General features: G+C 37.0%; 1 protein-coding gene across 3 annotated transcripts in view; it reads left to right on the top strand.

The window, feature by feature from the left end:
* The window catches only part of CADM2 (cell adhesion molecule 2), a 662,737-nt gene that overhangs the window by 598,763 nt on the left and 42,881 nt on the right, over positions 1–21,093 (top strand). For 2 of the 3 annotated variants that reach the window (XM_069870090.1, XM_069870080.1), the window contains one exon: positions 18,791–18,910. The exons of the other annotated variant lie outside the window; for it this stretch is intronic. In XM_069870090.1, coding sequence (XP_069726191.1) covers positions 18,791–18,910 — 120 coding nt within the window. The remainder of the gene's footprint in view (positions 1–18,790; positions 18,911–21,093) is intronic. 3 annotated transcript variants of the gene reach the window in all.

Raw genomic sequence — 21,093 nt, 5'->3', positions numbered from 1 at the left:
CTAAACCATCTAACCCCTACTTACATTGATTATGAAAAGAAAAGGAAAAAGAAAAAGTGAAAAAGAAAAGCGAAAAAGCAAAAGCAAAAGCAAAAGCAAAAGCAAAAGCAAAAGAAAAAGAAAAAGAAAAAGAAAAAGAAAAAGAAAAAGAAAAAGAAAAAGAAAAAGAAAAAGAAAGAAAATGTCTCTTACCTCTCAAAGGTTGTGTTGTATTGGTTGTTGGCTGCAGGCTGCTGGCTTTTATGAGGTAGTGTTTTCTGCGCATACCAAATGTTGAAACTTCAGTCATTTGAGTTTTCTGCCCAATTTGTTTATGTGATTATTTTTGAAAATACAATCTTTTATAATTTCACCTTCAGAGGTAACTTTGCAATATAACTCTGTCAAGGAATATTTCATGATCTCCTATGTCTTGCATAGTGGCATGTCCCGTGTTGATCTGCTTATCTTACAACTAATCCACGTCTGTTTGTAAAATTCATTATCAGGAAGGCATTCTGTTATTTTTGGCAGCACATTAGGCATGTTATCAGGTTTAGCTTGCACATTGCTGACCTTTACTGTTATGAGTACCAGAATTTTCCTAATTGCATTTCTGCAATTCCAGTGTTAGAATTAGAGAAGGTAAATGTCAGGTGCTTCTGAGGTTTCCGAAACAATGAGAGTAGTGTGACAGAGTATGTGACGATGTTTAGTGCTTAAAAACATACTGCATTTCAGAGTAGTTAAGTTTATTTTAAGTACAGAAGACACTGACACAATTGTTTTATTTAATTTGTAGTACAATCAGTTGTATAGATCAATTTAGGAAGTGTCTTATCCCTTCTTTATCTTATTGCAATCACAAATGCCTTTAGTGAAACATAATCCTCCCAAAATTGTACAATATTCTCTCTCTCCACCTCTCTGGGGATTAGCAAATCTACTTTATATCATTTTCCTGAGATGCATTCTCCCATTTAACAGAGGATGCATTTTATTTTTCTGTATCTTCCTAAATATATCTTCAGCCCTCTGATTTCTCATCCTTTCCCCTGTGCCTAATGTGTTGATGTAATATTTTTTTGTCCTGCTCCTTTGTTAGAGCTGATTTATTACATGACTGCTTATCTTGAATGTTAGGTTTCTAATACAGGTACATGCCAGATTTAATGTGAGGGAAGGTATGTTCACAGAGACATGGCAGGGGAGGAAGCAAGAATTTGCATGAGCAGAGAATCTCTTCACAAGAAATTCTTTTAAAGTGTAGGTCAAAGAACTAAACTCTGGGAAAAGTGACCTACCAGATCTGTAAGGTGTAAGGCATAAGTGTCCTGAGTGCTAGTAGCTGGTGCCCTAATGGAGCCTCCGGAAGTCCAGCTCCACAGCTAATAGTTGTTTTGGGAAAGTCTTGAGCCCAGAGGAGTTGCAACATACACACAAAATTATACAAGAAAAATAGGATTTTTTTTTGCTGTAAATGATGATGAGGTAATACTGTTTTGATGTTAAGTCATGGCATTGGAAATAAATTTTGCTATAAGCAGATGAATGACAATCTATCTGATATAATTAGTATCAGATAATATACATTTGTAGTGTAATTAAAGAAATCACACTTCAGAGAAATTTAATGTATTTGAATCAGGTAAAAGGCACAGGCTATTTAACACGCTCATGCTGCTTTCCCAAAACAATATGGCAGCAAGTTTAATTTTTCTAAAGAAAACACTTCCTGAAGCAGGAAGGTAGACACAAAGTCAGAGTTTCTAGGCAGCTGTACAAAGGCAAGACATGTAGTTTGCTCAAGTATTTGTGTCTCATGCAGTAACAAAGCCACAAGCTTTAATGCCTGTTGTCATTTCTGTATTATAGCTGGTGAGTTTAGTGCTTTAGAAGTACACATTCTGACCAGATATATTACACCCTTTCTTTGGTAATGGACCCCAAGCAATATTCATTCTGTTCCAATTTATTAAGAAATTTTGTTCACCTCTATTCAAATACTAGTCATTAATCATTAATAAAAAGAAGTAACTGTCAAGCTCATGATTTCCAACTCAACAATGTAGATTCTACTTGCAAATCTTAGGTAATAACTGCATTGATTTAGCTGGCATTGAGAAAGGAAGTGGTCCATCATCATCAAAATGAACACACAGCTTTTATGAATGTAGCAGTAGTTCATAACCTTTGTATGTCACTGATGAAGACTCAGTTCAACATCTTATTAAGTGGATGACTGAAGTCCACGTCATTGGAAAATCTTCTTAATGGAAACAGCAGCATTTGGTAATTTGCAGACCTATTTGAAATAAAGTACTTAGATGAAATGTCGTGATTTGCCAGTCTAAAGACATCCATTCAATTAATTGAAATATTCAGAGCTACAATGTGCCATGTATCAATTATCTATCAAAGTGATATGGAAATTAACATGAATCAGCAGCTGTGGATGGTCAAGGCAGTTCTTACTGCCACAATTATACATACAGTAGAAAACAATTCAGCCAGTAACTCACTATCTCTGTTGAATAAAAAGTGGCATAACATATTCCCTTGGCTTCTGACTTTCATCCTCGTTAAATTTTTGAAATGTACTTCCAAACAGAAGATCTCCTACAATGTGTAAGACCAAAGGTCCCACTGCACCTTTCCTTCGGATTACAATGTATTTATTTTCCACCTGTTTGTCCAGTCCCATTTCAAAAGATTTGTCATCTTAGCTTTCACAATAACCTGTGGCAACAAGTTTCTGAATTGAATTATGTGCTTTGAGAGAGTAGTATTCTCTTTTGTTTGTTTAAGCCTGTTGCTTGATCTCTTCACTTCTCAACTCTCAAATCCATTTGGCCCTTTTGCTGCTCGTGCTGTAAGTACAGAAAATCTTGCTTTGATCATTATTGACATTTGCATTCAGATGGCATTCCTCTTACCATCACTGCCATATTTTCTTCCACATCGCAGTACTGTTATAAATTCTCTCAATTAGGCCAGTGGCTTGTATCCTCTTCTAAGTCCCACAGCTGTTGTTATGTCTGTAATGTTCTCATTTCCACCTTCATTTTGCCATTTTCCAGTCTGATTGCTGCATTGCAGTTAAAAATCACACTTATTTTCATGCCTCTTCCCTTCACTAGATTCTCAAGTATTTCCACCTCACTCTTATTTTCTCACTAATTATGATCTTAAGACTTTACATTTCCTGTATTCATGTCTCTTCTATCCACTCTTCTTTTACGGTCTCTTTTTTATGTTTTTCTTCACTTTAGGTCTAGCAGCAAATCTCTATGATTGACTGTTCTCCCTGTCTGTAACAGCACTAGCCAAATTTGCACCAGACACATTAGTTTATTAACTCTTGCCTCCAAATATATTTATACAAGTCTACTTTTGGTGTCCACCCATAATTCCAGTAGCTTGCACTTTTACTTCCATACAAGTTTATTTTTGAAGTAGTAGAAACTCTGTGGAGTCCAAAACACATATGAAATGAAACAAACTCCATTATCTGTATTTAGAGTCCTTTATCTTTGTTCTTTTGCCCACTATCACATTTTTATTATGTTTTACTTCTACTGATGTTCTCTTGGAGTATCCTCTCCTTCCTTTATTTCTGTACTCATTTGTGCATATCTCCCACTCCATGAAAGTGAAAACTGAGTAGAACAGTAATTTCAAATAAAAGTAAGGAGGTAAGTTTTTTTTGTTCTCTTTAAAAGCTGAGCTTATTGTATAGGCAATAAATCTGACTTGCAAATATTTTCAATATAGGCCTCTGGTAGATCTGATGCGCTGTTTTTGGACACCTTATCCTCATAAACATACCTCAAAGACTACATAAATAATATTCACTAAAGGGGGGGAAGGTATGAATAGAAACAAGCAGCAGCATCTTCATAGAGCAACATGCTCATGAGTAACCTAGTTGTCCTCTGTTCTAGTGGTAGATAGGCCGTAGATATTTAGGTAGCCAGACAATTTCTAAAGGTTTCTACTTTATATCTCCTTAGCTGAAATGTCTAATTTGCAGACACATCTCAGAGAAAAGAATTTCCCTGCCTATGGGGAAATCCTACCCTTTAACTGAACAAAGCTTGGGCTTTGGGAAAACAGAATTGAGAAGACGTGGTGTAATGGAACAATAGTAACATACACAGCTACAATAGATGATGTTTTTAGTGAAAAATAAACCTTGCCTTTACAGCAATCGAAGCATATAAAGAATATGAGGCTCAGACGACTGCTTAGGACTTCATTTGAAATTCTATGCATGTGAATACCTATGCTTTTTAATTTTGATATTTTTTTTAATATCTGTGCTTGAATTATAAGACAGTGTCTCAATTTTGAGGCCTTAAAAAAAAGAATTGAAAAGTGTCTCCTATTCCTATCTTATAAAAAGTCAAAAGTACAGAAGACAACTCACAGAGGAGCTTGAGCTTTCAACTGAAAGATAAATAAGTAAAAGAATGCTCTTAAAGACTTTCTCCTTCTCAAAGGCCTTCCTTCTCCCCAAACCAATACTTTTTTCTTTCTTCTCTCTTCCCATTCCACACCATGCAAGCCTACATACACACACAAAAAAAAATCACACAAACAAAACCAAACAAACAACCAAACAAGCAAACAAACAAATAGAGGTCTGGTAACGTATTCAGGAAAAGGTTGGCCTTTGTTCATCTTCATATATCTTGAAATCCACAGAACCTGTGTGGTTTTCTTGCAAACGCTGAGATGTGAAGGAATGAGGTTTTATTGTGGTGGAAGCAAGAAAATAACTGACTATAACCCCATGTTAAAGGTAGCATTGTAAACATGGAGAGAATTTGATTCACATGTAATTTTGCTCTTCAAAATTTGTTGAAATATTTTGATTTTGCATATACATCAGTGTTCTAAAGTAACATTAAGGTAGTAGATTGCTGTTATAATATTAAAGTTAACTTCTCCAGATGACTCTGTTATGCTAAAAGAGGTGGCCAAGACCTTAAAGCATAATGCGGCACAATCAAATTAATTCAGATATCATTGTGTAATATAGTATTTATTATTGGAATAAAGAACAATAATCTTCAGTTGACATTTTCAGGTATAAGAATTCTGTCAAGAAACTTATGTTGGAATTGTTGGCTTAATTTTATGGATGAATTGTCCAGCCATTATCCCTGAACACTCGCAAGGCAGCTACTTTGAAATTGCTTTTTGTTGATAAATACTTGAATAGTGGGGTCTAGAGTTGAGCTGTGTGAATTGGTATTTCTTCATTTATAGTGACTTTAGGAAAATAAGATACAAGGTGTTTGGGTGTTTCATTGTTTTTTGCCTTTTTTTTTTCAGACAAGTTTAAAATTATTTTGGAAACATCAAGAAAATAACATTCCAAACTACAGTAATGCTTTTAGGAAATCTGTTTGTTGCTTCTATATTTTTGCCTTAATATACCGGTTTTGATAAAAGACAACTTTTAAAATGAAGTGATTTTATAAGATAACATTGAAGATTTTAATTTTTTTTTTCATACTGAAATGTTCATTGAAATTATTGAATTCAGAAAATTTCATGACTTATGTTTTTTTAATTTTTACCACCTAGTGGATGCAGCAAAAGCTCCCTCCTGTTCCAATATGTAACAACGTATTCTAACATGTATATCTCGTTGTTAGTTGAATAGAAGTTGTTCTTATTCTAAAAAAAATGTACATTTGAATAATTTATTTATTAAAACACATCACTTGAAAATATTTAGGTTTCTCTGCACATATACAATTGGTTAATGTAATGTCTTGATTTGTATTTCCTATGTCATTTCTGAAGAGAAAATGATTGCATGTTAGTTTTTAATTATAATGTGGGGTTTTTTTCACCATACACAATAACTGCATAAAGTTAGTATTTTGGATGTTTATATACAGGTAGAGCATCTACAGTTAAGTATTTGTTGAACTACATATATTGCTGTTGCTTTTTTAAAAGGAATTGTTTTAACTGACTTAAGCGATGCGTATTCCTAAAATACTGCTACTGAGTTTATCATTTTGATTTGCTGTAGTAGCACAGCTTGCTCTCTAATTTTTCTAGACTTCAAGCTTTGCTATTGCTTACCACTAATATTTTTGAACTTTATTTCAATTAAACTTTTTTCCTTAAGGAGTCAGACTGTAAAATTACCATGTCTATGAACATCATATGCAAACCTCATGAAGAAAATATAACTCTTAATAGAGTGATTTCACTTTAGACTGATGACAAAGTAGAACGGTTGATTATGAACTTCTGTTTCCATCTAGATCATTATTCACAAGATTCAAACTATAAAGAAATTCTTAAAGTGAATTAGTGATTTTCTAAATTGAAATCTTTCCTGCACCATGAGTTGCTAGGTGGAATGCAGATAAGGGTGACCTGTCTCTATATTTCTCATACGGTTCTTCTATAATTTACCTTTTGTTTGAGAACAGGTTGCTCAGTTTTTCACTCAAGAAAGGAAAATTATATGCTATGTAGTGATATTGGTTAAAATGTCAACTGGTGATGCTAGCCTGGTGATACGTCAGGATCTTGTTTTGTTCCAGCTCAGGTTACAAACTTTGGGAGTGGAGCACAAATAATTCATTCTGAGCAAATGAAGATAGATATAAATGCATTGGGGGATATTGCAAACAACATCCTGAGTCTAAGGTGGGTAGGGAAAGCTTATGTTAAAATTGCATATCTTTCTTAGACAGCTTTGAGTTTTCTCTGTCAAAGGCCTCTGATCCCATGCAAAGATGAGGCTTGGAGAGTAGACACTTAGAAATTTCCTCATCTCAAACGATTAATATTTTTAACATCCATAACTATATGTTAATAATTATTAGTTATAGTTATTCTATTTTTTGCTAGTTGTAGTTTTAATAGTTAATAACTTGTGAACATTTGGGGGAGTTTATTTTATCCTGCATTTCTATACTGTATAAAGGAAATATTTCTTCCACTATTCTATTAATATTTTACTTGCAGAACTTTCCACCCCTTGTTTGCAGTATTCTTCCCACGAAGAAACAGATCAAACAGACAAGAATTCAAAATTTCCCTGAACAATATTTTAAAACGTTCATAACATCCTTATTTACATCATAGGTTCAGTCTAAACTTGTAGTGGGACCCAAAGTCTCTTTAGATCCTCCTCCAAAAGGGAAATCTCCAAGCTGGAATCACAAGCTGTTTTTTTTTCTGGGTCTTACTGTTTGAAATCTTGATTCAGTGTAACAAAATTCTTTTTGGTTTGTAATTAAAGTCACATTTTTATGGCTAAATCATATTACAGCCTTTCTGCATTAGATCTTCCTCTGCCTTGCTGTGCCTTACTGTGAATCATTTTGACTTTGAAGGAATCAGAACTATTTTAACAGCTTTCAGGAGAGGTCATTGCATTAATTTTTCCATATGACTCCCATGGAAAAGGAAAGAGACAGCAAAAACTAGCCAGGAGGACAGTAAAAGTGTATCTCAGAACCATTCTCAGGCTGTAGGGAGCAAAAGAACCAACACAAGCCCCACTGCTAGCAAGTATGAGTATGACTCTGCCAAAGTTGATAAAGTTGGTGAGAATGACTAGTGCCACATGGAGATGTCCCACAACACCCCTGGCTTCTTTCACAAGGCTGTGTTTACCTCACAAACACAAAGAAAGCTGTAAGTCCTTTTGAAGAAGCTCTTCTAGCAGGTGCCTGTGTAGAGGTCTGCTGTGACTGAAGACTGTATTGTGGTGCAATGTGATTTGTCATATGCCTGAATAGTAGTCAGTTTTTCAATCAGGATTACTTTTCTTTTGATAGAACTCCTGAATATAGAAGAGTTAAAGTTTTTATCTCTTTTTTGTTTCCTGTATTTTATGTTTTGACAAGCATTTCCTTTACCTTCCCTTCACTGGTATGCACACAGTTTGTTTATTCCCTAGGTATGCCCTTGAAGAAAAAAATAGCTTTTGCTCGGTAACCTTATGCCTGCAGAGGGTATATCTTTCAGCTGAAATGACCTATATTAATCCTCATGGCAAGTGAAGAAAAAAACGTACTAAATGAGGGTAGAAAGGACAGAAAAAAGTTTGGCAGAATAAAAATGTAGGACTGGCTAAACTGTTTTATTCTTTAGATATCGTTGGGGGTCATTGCATTTGTGAATTTTCTTTTTCCTCTGTGGTTTCTGGGTTTTATATTTTCTGTGGGTTTCCTAATGCTGGACTGGTAGGAGGCAGGAAGGAGTTGAAGGAGGCTGACATGTTGAAATGCTAGTTTGCTGCTTGATTGAGGAGAGCTCTGGATGGCTTTCATCATTCACAAGCAGGAACTGAAATCTCTTTGCACTGCTTTGTACATCATTTTGTTTAAAAAAAAAAAGCAGATATGACCAAGCATTCTGCATAATAAACACTGTGGTATTCCATTAGTTAAGTGTTCTATTTGATGACTTAGTAGTTATGGTACTGAATATCTGCCTGCCTGAAGAGAAACTGGATTATTTTAATAAATTTAAGTCTTTCATATATTGTGTGTATCCCACAATTCGTAGTAGCCAGAGTCATCAGAGAAGGGAGGGAATTCAACTACAACTACATGTATAAAACTCTTCTGAGCAGTAAAAGACAGCATAACAGATCGACAACTGGAAAGACAGGGCTTTGTTTTTTTCAGATAATGTACTATGGTGATAAGAATGTGAGAATTAAGTGTATTAGTCAGACAGAGAAAAGTACAATAGACTATATTTTAGGTTGTGAAGATGCCATTAGCTTGCCCAAGGTGATTTTCAATGGTATACAGCTCTCCCGCTGTGATAAAGCATTTCAGATTAGTGTTCCACCCGTTTTGATTTTGTTTTGAAATAAAGTAATTCAAAATAAATAATATTCTCAGTTATCACTTTTTACCAACCTTAAAATTATTGCAGTGAGTTTTGAGTTGTTCAAGCAATTTCAGCGATTTGTCCTGAATTTCTCAAGTGAAATGAAAGCAGCAACCTAATAAAATAGAGATTATCAATCTGTTTACATCAATTTAGGTTCAACACTTGTCTCCTTAATAGGGAAATTTTAGAAAATTCTCCTTGGCTTCGTTCTTCTTCCTAGTGCAGTTTTGGCACAGCTTTTTGAAAATTTTACACAGAAAGAGTCAAGTGTCATTCCGAGAAAGCTATCATCGGTCTTCTGGGACTTAAGTAAAGCCTTTGACACAGTTTCTCACAGCATTCTGCTTAGGAAGCTGTCAGCCTCTGGGCTGGACAGGCGCACACTCTCCTGGGTGGAAAACTGGTTGGATGGCCGGGCCCAGAGAGTGGTGGGAAATGGTGTGAAATCCAGCTGGAGGCCAGTGACAAGTGGGGTTCCCCAGGGCTCAGTGCTGGGTCCAGCCCTGTTCAATGTCTTCATCAATGACCTCGATGAAGGCATCAAGTGCACCCTTAGCAAGTCTGCAGATGACACTAAGCTGGGTGGAAGTGTTGATCTGCTGGAGGGTAGGGAGGCTCTGCAAAGGGATCTGAACCGGCTGGACCGCTGGGCAGAGTCCAATGGCACGAGGTTTAACAAGGCCAAATGCCGGGTCCTGCACTTGGGGCACAACAACCCTGTGCAGTGCTACAGACTAGGAGAAGTCTGGCTAGAAAGATGCCTGGAGGAGAGGGACCTGGGAGTGTTGGCTGACAGTGACTGAACATGATCAGCAGTGTGCCCAGGTGGCCAAGAAGGCCAATGGAATCTTGGCTTGTATCAGAAACGGCGTGACCAGCAGGTCCAGGGAGGTTATTCTCCCTCTGTACTCGGAACTGGTGAGACCGCACCTCAAATACTGTGTTCATTTCTGGGCCTCTCACCACAAGAAGGATGTTGAGGCTCTGGAGCGAGTCCAGAGAAGAGCAACAAAGCTGGTGAAGGGGCTGGAGACCAGGCCATATGAGGAACGACGGAGCAAGCTGGGGTTGTTTAGCCTGGAGAAGAGGAGACTGAGGGGTGACCTCATTGCTCTCTATAACTACCTGAAAGGAGGTTGTAGAGAGGAGAGTGCTGGTCTCTTCTCCCAAGTGACAGGGGACAGGACAAGAGGAAATGGCCTCAAGCTCCGCCAGGGGAGGTTTAGGCTGGACATTAGGAAAAAATTCTTTACAGAAAGGGTCATTGGGCACTGGAACAGGCTGCCCAGGGAGGTGGTTGAGTCACCTTCCCTGGAGGTGTTTAAGGCACGGGTGGACGAGGTGCTGAGGGGAATGGTTTAGTGTTTGATAGGAATGGTTGGACTCAATGATCCGGTGGGTCTCTTCCAACCTGGTCGTTCTATGATTCTATGATTCTGTGATCTTTGTTCAAGGCTTCTGGTGCCTGAATTTGTATTGTACATTAGCTTTCCCTTACAGATTTTCAAGGGCCAGCTGCCAGTAATTTATTCAATTTAATTTTGAATACTCCTATTTTATGGCTTGGAGAAATAAGGAAATATGGCTTGTCTGTTTACTTAGAAAAAATAAAAATGAGCATCACAGCCTTAATATGATTTTTAAGCAGTGTCAATGGGCCTAGAACACCATATTAGTAATGATAGAATGCTGTACTTTTAGGGCAATCATGCTAGCTGTACTGGTACAAGGCTTTTTGTGCTTTTGTGGTAACGTTGTGTCTTGATTGCGGTGAAACTGGCACTTCAAGTATAAGGACAACTGCTTTTTTAAAGTATGATTTTAAGAGTTTTTGTTTTCTTTTGTAGTTTTGATTGGTTTGGGCTTTTTTAGTAGAGGATTAAAATGCAGCTCTGGAGATCTGTTCTAAACTCCCCTGTCAGGCTGAGAGGTCTGTAAAATATTAGACATTTCATTTAATACTTCTGTGTTCATTTTCCCAGCTGTGAAATGGGAATAATGCTACCTCCTTTTTCCTTATATTGGTTCTGTGGTGTCTAAGTAACAATCTTACAGAAACTCAAGGCAGAGATCCATTTTGTACTGCATATATAGTTGTTAATGTTGAGTAGTGAACAAAATCAAGACATGTATATATGCCTTTTTATAAGTAAAGCTACTTCATTTAAAACTGCAGTCTCAAAAAATGATCTAAAAATTTTCCTTTGTATTTAAAATGTATTACAAAATTCTTTTCTTTTGCCTGTTTTATGCTTTGCAAATTTTACTTAATTTCTTTCAGGCAAGTTGCTTAAGCTTAAGTGATTTGCGTAGTGCAGCATTTGTAACTACTTTATTTAGAAAGATGGGCTTTTATACAGGATAGAATGACTCCCTTAAATAAAATAATGAATTGTATTAATGTTACTACTATTAAACAAGAAAGGGTTTTGTTTAACTACTAGCAAAATTTATGGTAACATTGATTAAAATACAGGTTTTACAACATACTCTTGGAGTAATCTGAAGTTCTTGTTGTATTCATATAGCTCCAGAACATGGAATATTAATCTTTTTGCTGAATATCTGTTTTGATTCATCCTTAGAGATACATGTTATGCTAATAACAGTTAATAGAGTAAAACTTAGTGCATTTGGAAACAGATTATTTGGTATTAAAAAATTTGCCTACTTGGCAATTTAGATTTTCCTTGTACGAGGATAATTTTCAATATCTACTCACCAGGACAAGTTATTAACTAATCAAATTTATCCTTTTATGCTCTTTATGTGTCATCTGGATTTAGCAGATTTAGAAATTAATTGATAGCACATTACAACCTATTCTTTTTTCTCCAGTACAAATGTTACAATTTATATTATCTGCCCCAAAAAAGCTGAAAAGCAATAGGTAAACATATTGTGAGATACCACATTATGTCACCTTTTTTCTTCTGCTTCACTGAGATCAAGAATGGTTAACTTTTTAATTGGCTAGACGGGCAACAAACAATAAGCCTGATGGACAGTGAAATGGGAGTGTGTTCCAGCATCTCAGAGCCTTCATTGCAAACTTTTCCTTCTGTTTCAAGGGAGCTGTAGCTAGAGTACTTTTGCTGATCACAAATTCAGTGGAGCAGTGTGGGGAGAAAATGATCCCTAAAGTAAGCACTAAGGGCTTCAAAGGTCAATCCCTGCATTTTGAAAGTTACCGGCCACTGATGCAATACTTACATGCTCATGTTAGATGCTTTCCTGTAAAATGCTTGATTCAAGTTTCCTGTGGTCCCTGTGTGCAACTCCACCAACTGTACGTGCAACAGACTAGTCTCCAGGTGACAAAGCCATATTTGTGGCAACATCTGTGCTGTGGGGAAAGGTCATGTCTTTTCTACCCAGAAAAAGAAATTTAAAATTGCCTTTCTATGTGTGTGTTTACTGCTACTGTTTGAATTTTAGCAAGTACTCATGAGAATTATAAAAGACATAGACCCAGCACCCATTACATCCCAAATTCTGTTCTGTGCCATGGGAGGGGTTAATGAGGAAGGCTGGAGGCTTAACCTGCTCAGAATCCTTTGCTTGTCCAAGTCCCCACAGAAGGTGATGGAGGTGGGTTTTATCTAAATATCCCTCCCTGTCTGCCTGACCCAGAGCCCCACAGCACCACGTGAGAGCTGGCCTGAGCCTGGGGGAGCCTTACCTAGGCAGGAGAGGAAGTCACGGGGCCAGTCACTACTCTTAGCCCAGAGAATTGCCCTCCCTTACCAGGTCCTTCCAACAACCTTAATGTACTTCCTTCCCCTTGCATCTTTCTTGTCACCGGTATGAGACCCACAGCTCCTTTTACCTGACAGCCCGTCCTCAACCTGACCTAGCTTTACTGGTAGAAAATCAGCCTTTCACACACATGCAGTCTTTGTGAGTCATGCTGTTGCTCTGGTGTGCAAAATAAATGAGGTACTCAATGGAAAATTTCTTTCAAGACAATTAAGTGCAGTTAACTTTTCTTCATATTTCAATGTCAAATGAGATGGCATAATCAGAAGTAACTTGCTACTACATCTTGGTTTTTTCATATTCATCACATTTTTTATTTTGTCATAAGCAATTCTGGTCAGAGCATGTATTGTAAAATGTGGCACAGTGTGATATCATGTCCTCATTTTAAAGGATAAACTTTAAAGTTATTTGGGATGACATTGTGCTGCCAGTACTAATATTGAAATGGGCTTTGTTCTTTCAAGTTGCATTCTCAACTTTATAAGGCTAGAATTTAGGCCAGGGTCTGCTGTGATTTTGTAATAATTCATCCTCCTTTATTTGCTACTGAAACCTATTGCTTTCAAATTAGGAAAAAAAAAACAAAAAAAACCCCAACACCAAACTGTCATACTTTCTATAAGGAAAGAGAACTGTGGTCCTTCCTAGTTTCTAATTTATGGAGAAAGAGCAAAGAGAACAAAATCCTAGTTTATCTTAACACTTGATTTTTTTTCCCTCTGCCCTGAGTGTGCAACGAAACTATTTTAATCAAACTTTAATGAGCTCTTCCATATCTTCCAACATTTAACATAATCTACAGGCCCATGAAACATTTTAGAATCATGGGACTATATGAATTTATTTTCTATTCTTTCTAAGCTGCCTAGCCATCTTAGCCGAGCTGTATATCTTGCATTATGAACTCATCCACTGGATGTTTCTAGTTATTTTAAGTAGGGATCTAGATCTACATGGAGCTTTTGTTAAAAGAGTTTGGATATTTTTTAATGATATCTGATTTGCTAGCAAAAATGTCAAGCATATAATTGCCATTTCAGAGTTTCATAAATCTGAATCAATTAGTAAAGAGTACCCTTGAGCTCATGTCCATGAGCCTTCATGATCATTCAGTCTGGGTGCTAAGGAGATATTGGCATATGATATTCAGCTGAATGATCCTTTTGTTCAGTCCCATTTTCATGGAGCAAGGCTAAATGTAACTCCCTTTGAATTTAAAATCTTGTTAAATTATTTAGCACTACATAGCACAGACTGATTAAATTTTGCACAGAGTAGCGAAATTGTTTCCCAGGTAGGTCATCACTCAGTTCAGTTTACCACTTAAAATTTCTTTCATTCTCAGTCAAAATATAGCAAAAGCCATCCATCATTATCACTTTGTCCTTTAATTTTTCTGTCAGCCTTTGTCAAGCTTGAAACAAAAGACTACATTTTTATCAACTGCAGCTATTGTTGTCTGAATGGTGCTCAGTCATTTCAGAATATTGGTTGTGCTTTTACCAAACAAGTCAAATATTTTCAATAGGTCAAATCTATCTTTCATTTAAGCCTGCTAAACCAAACAGAACCATTTCTCATTTCTTTGGAAATGGAAAGTAAAAATGCTTAGGGCCAAACTGGCAGTGAGAGTAAATTGTCCAGGCTCCCTGCACTTAAGTGGATGAATGTCTTCTGCCCTAGTAGGAAGAATGCAACATCCATTCAAGAAAGAAGAAAAAGTGAACAGGAAATTATCATTGGGCAGAGCTTGATAGTGTTTTGAGGCAATCTTGCACAATCCTATTCTGCCACTCATAGGCACACTATATCTATGCCTCTGCTAAAGAGCAGCCTCCAGACCAAGCCATGTGTTGAATGCTTCTCCTTTTTCCTCGGTCTGTTTGCAATTATCTGTCAGATTACCTGCTGTCTGCCTTCACCTTGCCAATGTAGCTTGATGACATGCTATCAGACAGTAGTGGCCACGAAGAACACTTCTCTAAAACCTTCGCCATACTTTCTCTGCACCCACCAAACTGTGACATTATGTCAGGTCCTCACTGAAAAGGGAATTCTTGGCTGAGCATTTGCAGCTCAGCTCAAACCCTTCTGTGCCATTACAGAGAGGTTAGGAGCCAATCTCTTTCATTGAAAATCCAATTCAGGTTTTACCTGTAAAACCTGTAGGAACATGCATGAAAAATAATTAGGGATTTTGGAGTCAGTAACTCTTCTTGGCATGAAGTCTAGCCCCTTTACTATTTCCAACATTTTTTATGGAAGTAAATAGTTATCTGTGAATTGTTCGTATTTCTGAGATAACAAGGTGATGAATACCACCTTAAACACATTACTGAATTTTTGGACTGAATATCTGTCCGTCAACAAACATTCATTTTAGGAGTAAGGTTTTGAAATTAACTGTGACAAATATTGCTTCAGTTCTACATCTCTGAGCATGGCTTTTTTATTTTCTTGTGTTTCTAGCTATTTTCTCCCTCACATGAGGCTAAGGCTTAATGCCTCAGTATTACTGAAACAGCAGTCTGGTGCATTGATTTGAGTATGGCTACTTGAATTCAAAAGTTCCACTCTACAAAGTCTCATGGTAATAATGGTCATTGGTATTTAGAGGCATGAAAGTCATAAACAAAATTTTTTTCAGCTGAACATTGTGTACAATTAGATTCAGAAAATGCAAGGCCAGAAAATGAAATTAAATCTCACTCCAATGCAAGTGTTTGGAGCAGAAATCTGCAGATTCATTCTTTTAAGATCCTTCTTGACAGACAACTCAAGAGGATGAATCTACATGGTCCCTTTGATAGTGTGTTTCTGAGCAGCTGCCAACATAGAGCTCTGGATAACATAACATGTGCCTGACCAGTAGTATAAGGCAGATGTGCCCTACAGGACCAGAAACAAGTGAAACCGTAATTCCCTTTAATGGGATATAAATGAAACAGAACACCATTTTTAAAACACAGTGATTCATACGCCTCCAACAGAAACCTGTGCTGTTCAGTATCAGTTTATACTTGTAGTCTGAGCTACCAAACCCACTTACCTCTTACACCTACAATACATGATGAGAGAATGAGGGGCATAGCATATTACTTCGCTTTTTTCTGAAGTGCATATTCTGTGTTCTCTTATACAAAAGCATTTTCAAGGCAAAGACAAGTAAATTTTTTGCAAGAATCCATAGATCTTCTTGTAAGAACTGATAAGGAGCCTTTCTGTCACAGAGACACAGTAGGCCTGGAGGGGCTTTGGGGCTGGACACAAAAAGTATTTGAATGTGGAGCTCTGTTGCTTTTCAGAATGCTAATCTGAGCCTGGATTTGAGTTGTCCAAAACAAGGTATAAGGATAGGACGTGGTCCAAGAGTTCCAAAATTTGCTCTCTGAAGAGCTGTGAGCTATTCTGTTTGTTTGCACGTGCATTCCTGTTGCACACTCTCATGTCATTAACAAAGCAATTCTACTGGGCAGAGCCTCAAACCTAGGCAGGTATGAACCAGGCATTTCTAGAGTCCAGAGCAGCCTTAGATCTCATTGCTTGGGCAATGGTCTTCAGGCGTCTGATTCCTTGTTGCTGTCTTGTACTGTAGTCTTTGAGAGCAAGTAATTGTCATGCTGTGAGCAAAGCAGACCAACTGCAGTCATTTGCACGGCAAATTTCACCTTACTCCACTCAGAAAGAAACAAAGCTAATGCCATTGCTTGCATTTACATTTCTTTTAAGAATATATGTTTTTGTTTGAGGCTTCTGACAAGCTGCCATTTTTATGTTTGGCATCAGAGTTTCTTACTTTGATCAGGAAACTAATTTCTGTACAAGTCTTCATTATTCTTGATCTGATCAGAAAAGATTCTATCACATCTGTATTAAAACCTGATATATCCTAGTTCTTGTTAACTAGTCTGTTTTCTAGGTATCCTTTCTTTTAAAATAAGAAATCTTGTTGGAAATACTTCAATCAGAAGAGAAACCAGCAGTTTCTAAATTCAGCAGTGACTTGTTTAAGCTATAACGTGGTAAAACAGGTAGACAGTGTATTCACAGAATGGAAAACACTGTCATAAAACCACAACTGTATTTGCACGTTGCAGTTAACTTGCCAGTGCATAATTTTAAGTAAATGGCATATTTAAGAAAGATAATTAAGGGAACCGTAACTCACACCAATTAGGTTTTACATATGAGACAGATTTGTAATGCTTTCCTAATAAACTAGCCTTTGCTGTCCTTTTGATGTAAGTGGTTTCTGTCTTTTTTATTTAATTTTTTGCAGATACTTATCAGGCAAGGAGTTCCCCTTTATGAGAAGCAATTGCATAGATCAGTACATGTGACATGTATCTTTTTAACATGTTAATTTATTTCTGATGCTTGTTATACTCAGTTCTGTTTAATTATCGTGGTATTCACACTCCAGGTAATGTTACCATTTTTCCTGATGATTAATGTGGCTACACTGTGGGGTTTTTTAAAAGCCTATTTTAATTTTTCTGTCTTGGGAATATTTTGTACTGAGAAACAAATTAAATATCAGTGTAAAACAGATGATAGAGGGCTCTCATGCCATTCTCTGATTGCTTCTAAAGTGGAAAATCCCACAAATACATATTCCAGAGAGAATAGCTCTAGCGTTTATCAAAACCAGAGGTATACAGAAAATTGTAGGTGACTCATAGATGTTAACTGAGAAGAAAACTTTTAAAGTCGCAAAATAATGTGTCATCCAGTATGAAAATAGGGTAAGCATGCTAATTTGAAGTCTTAAGAGAGTAATTATGCAATGCTGAACTCAAGGACCTTGTGTCTGAAATGCATTCTGTAGGGTCCAATACTGTAAAGCTCTGAGCTACTTCAGATTCCATTGATTTCAGTCAGAATTGATGGTACTGAGAGGTGCACTACATTTCTTTCCACAGCAAGGGAGGACAGATCATGGGTCAGATTTTTACTTATTTATTGCATTGAATAGCGCCCTTCAGAAATATTTTCACTGAAATCAGTGTGGAATGGGTTACTCACCATCAACTGCTGTGAAACTAGTCCTTTCCTTTTAAACCCATGGTATAAATAATTTGAAAAATGTCAGATGCTTTTTATTTCCTCATGGAAGTGCTTTTCTCTAGTTCTCTTCAAGGCTTTTGTTTGTTTGTTCTTTAAAACCTGTAGTCACCTTATAAGCAAAGTGATTCTGGTCTTTATTGCTTTTGGCAGTGTAATCAAAGTATTTGCTATCTGTGTACATCTCGTTATGCTCTGCTTTGTACTGGAGCATTTTGCAACAGCCATTTGTTGGTTCCTCTGCAATGAAGAAGCAGCACACCTAAGCCTGGCATACCCGCACTTGCTTGATCAAAAGCTGAAGAGTTTTATAGGATGCTGTGATCAAGGCTATGCACTTTTTTCTGAATTGTATACAATTGTGGGGTTTTTTAATAGCAATATTATTAGCATTTCTGATTTTTATTTCTAAGCAGTTTTAGAAAAATACTGGTATAGAATATGTGTATTAACGATGAATTTCAAGTGTTAAGGATGACTGAAAGATGACTTTGCCTGCTAATTAGGGTAAAGATTTTGAAATATACTCTGCTCTGGATCTTAGCAGACAACTGTGTCTTAAACAATTGTGTGGGAAGAAGAAAAGCAATCCGGAAAAAGCAGCTCTTATAGTTAGTAGCATTTTCTCCCCTTTTTTCTTCCATTGAGTCTGTCTGAAAGTGGGTGTTTTTAACATACAGCCATTTCTCGTTAACATGTGTGTGTTTATTTTAGCATGATGGTGTTGTTTTTTCCATCTCCCACTCTGACACAGCATGTTTCATCTGTATATGGTTTCTACTATTTGAGACATTTAAAATGGCTCAGTGAAGAAATGGATTCTTGTCACTTAAACAGTCACTCTCCAGTTCTGTGGAAACTTGGTCATTTTAACAGTTCTTTAAATTCTGTATGCTAGAAGATTGACTATAAAAATTGAGAGTGATATAATGTCAAGAATTTAAAGGTACTCTGTTGTACCTGTAATAATTTATGTTAATCATGTTTTAATTTAGTCATTTTCAACATACTTGTATTTACAAATTAAACCACTATTATGGTTCTCCTTTGTTTGCATGATATGATTTTATTTTATATTTTTTTTTCCACTCACCAGATGTTTTCAACACTTTGCTTCCCACTACTGTCATCCCCTCCCTTACCACTGCAACAGTCACAACCAATGTAGCCTTAACAACCAGCACAACCACATCGGCAACCGCCATCAGCGCCAGAGGTACAGTACGCTTCTTTGTTATGGCCTGAAAAACACAATATGAGCAGGAAATTGTAGGTTTGATTATTAAGAAGGATAGCAATTGCTAAAGAGAGAATTCAAACACTTTAGTTGAATATATAGATATAATAGAATAATCCACACAATTTTACAAGGTTAAGAAAGATTTCATATGACCTTGTATTTTTTTATTGCTTTAGCAGAGTGTATGTGAACTTTGACAGGATGCTTAAATCATTTGTATACATTTGCATTTTTTTAAGGTTAGTAAATTAACTTTAATGTAAAATACAAGCAAGTTATTTTTAAATATACATGGCCTTTTAGAAGTGATTATTTTGAGGGCAAATGTTTTAAACAAGATAAGTATCTCGACATTAAGATTACTGTTGATGCAATCTTGATAACAAAAAGGCAACACATTACATCACTCTTGTTAGTTTTTTACAATGTAAGGTATTCCTAATTTAGAGATGTCTTTATCTTACCAGAACAAGAGTAAATGACCTAAAATTTTTCTCTCCTCTCCTCTCCTCTCCTCTCCTCTCCTCTCCTCTCCTCTCCTCTCCTCTCCTCTCCTCTCCTCTCCTCTCCTCTCCTCTCCTCTCCTCTCCTCTCCTCTCCTCTCCTCTCCTCTCCTCTCCTCTCCTCTCCTCTCCTCTCCTCTCCTCTCCTCTCCTCTCCTCTCCTCTCCTCTCCTCTCCTCTCCTCTCCTCTCCTCTCCTCTCCTCTCCTCTCCTCTCCTCTCCTCTCCTCTCCTCTCCTCTCCTCTCCTCTCCTCTCCTCTCCTCTCCTCTCCTCTCCTCTCCTCTCCTCTCCTCTCCTCTCCTCTCCTCTCCTCTCCTCTCCTCTCCTCTCCTCTCCTCTCCTCTCCTCTCCTCTCCTCTCCTCTCCTCTCCTCTCCTCTCCTCTCCTCTCCTCTCCTCTCCTCTCCTCTCCTCTCCTCTCCTCTCCTCTCCTCTCCTCTTGTTTTTTTTCTCTGTTATAGTTTTTCAAGTATTTATTGTAATGCTTTGCTTTGTTATGAGGAAAACAGAAACTGAATTTTACTGTTGTATTTACTGGCTGATGAGATAACTGTTCAATAGTGAAGATATGCATGTAAGGTTTCACAGATTATTATCTTCTGGGTAGCTAGCAATCTCTCATGGTGAGTGAAATGGCAGAAGGTTCCTATGTCGTCTGTTGAAGGCTTTCATTGTGCAGCAATAGAGGAAATATTCAATTATCACACTGCAAGAATTCATATGATGAAGTATAATAATCTCAGGAAAGCTGAGATGGAGTTACAAAATATTTTCTTTCTGGAAGAATTGTTACAAGTCAGTTGTAGTGACCTGTCTAACTTTCAAGTATAAGCTGAGTTAAATGCAAATCTATTATATAAAGATTGTGATAGCACTGAATCACCCTAGTTCTTCCTTGATTTGACTTGCTATTTTAATATTGTGGCCTTCATTTATTAAACTAACATAAAACCTGAAAATACATTTTTACGCTTCAATATTACTTATGGTGTGAAAAAAGTACTTTTTTTAGTGAGAAGGAGTCTTATAGTGGTCCTTACCCTCCAGAAAAAAATGGTCTACCATGGAAAAGAGCTCAGCACTCATGGGTCTGCATAGTTGTAAGAGAAACATTTCCTTAAAAATAGCAGAATGACAGAAATGCTCATGTCTGTCCTTATAAAACAGTGTTTTGAGTCAAGCAGCAGAAGCTTCTCAGCTTTCTGAAGGTTCAGATACTGGAAGGACAAAGTGTTTTGTGTGCCATGTAGGTGTTTACTATCCTTATTGAATTGTTTTCTTCTTGTTGTGTGATCGTCGCTAAACTACGTCATTGATGTGATTGTATATTTAGTGTACTGATCTTACTAGGGCATTCTGTTACCTCCAGAGTCTGGTTTAGGACCTCCTTTTCTTTTACTCTGAAGTGTTCATTTTTACCATTTGTGTGCCTTGCATCAAGACAAAGATCTGGAAAAGGAGAATCCTCCTCTAAGCTTCAGCTCTAATATGTATGAGAATGCATGCAATTTGATGCTAGAGTAACAAAGAGATACTGCTTTAAGAGGAAGTGAAAGAAGGAAATCTGGGTGATCAATCGCTAAAAATGAGCACTCGCTTTTCCCAGGAAAAGGAGTGAATGTAGCAAAATGGCTAAGAAGATGAGACCACTTCAAA

The sequence above is a fragment of the Phaenicophaeus curvirostris genome, chromosome 1, assembly GCF_032191515.1.
Source record: "Phaenicophaeus curvirostris isolate KB17595 chromosome 1, BPBGC_Pcur_1.0, whole genome shotgun sequence".
Taxonomy (NCBI): domain Eukaryota; kingdom Metazoa; phylum Chordata; class Aves; order Cuculiformes; family Cuculidae; genus Phaenicophaeus; species Phaenicophaeus curvirostris.
The sequence above is the reverse complement of the archived record's forward strand: the minus strand, read 5'-3'. Positions and strand labels throughout refer to the sequence as shown.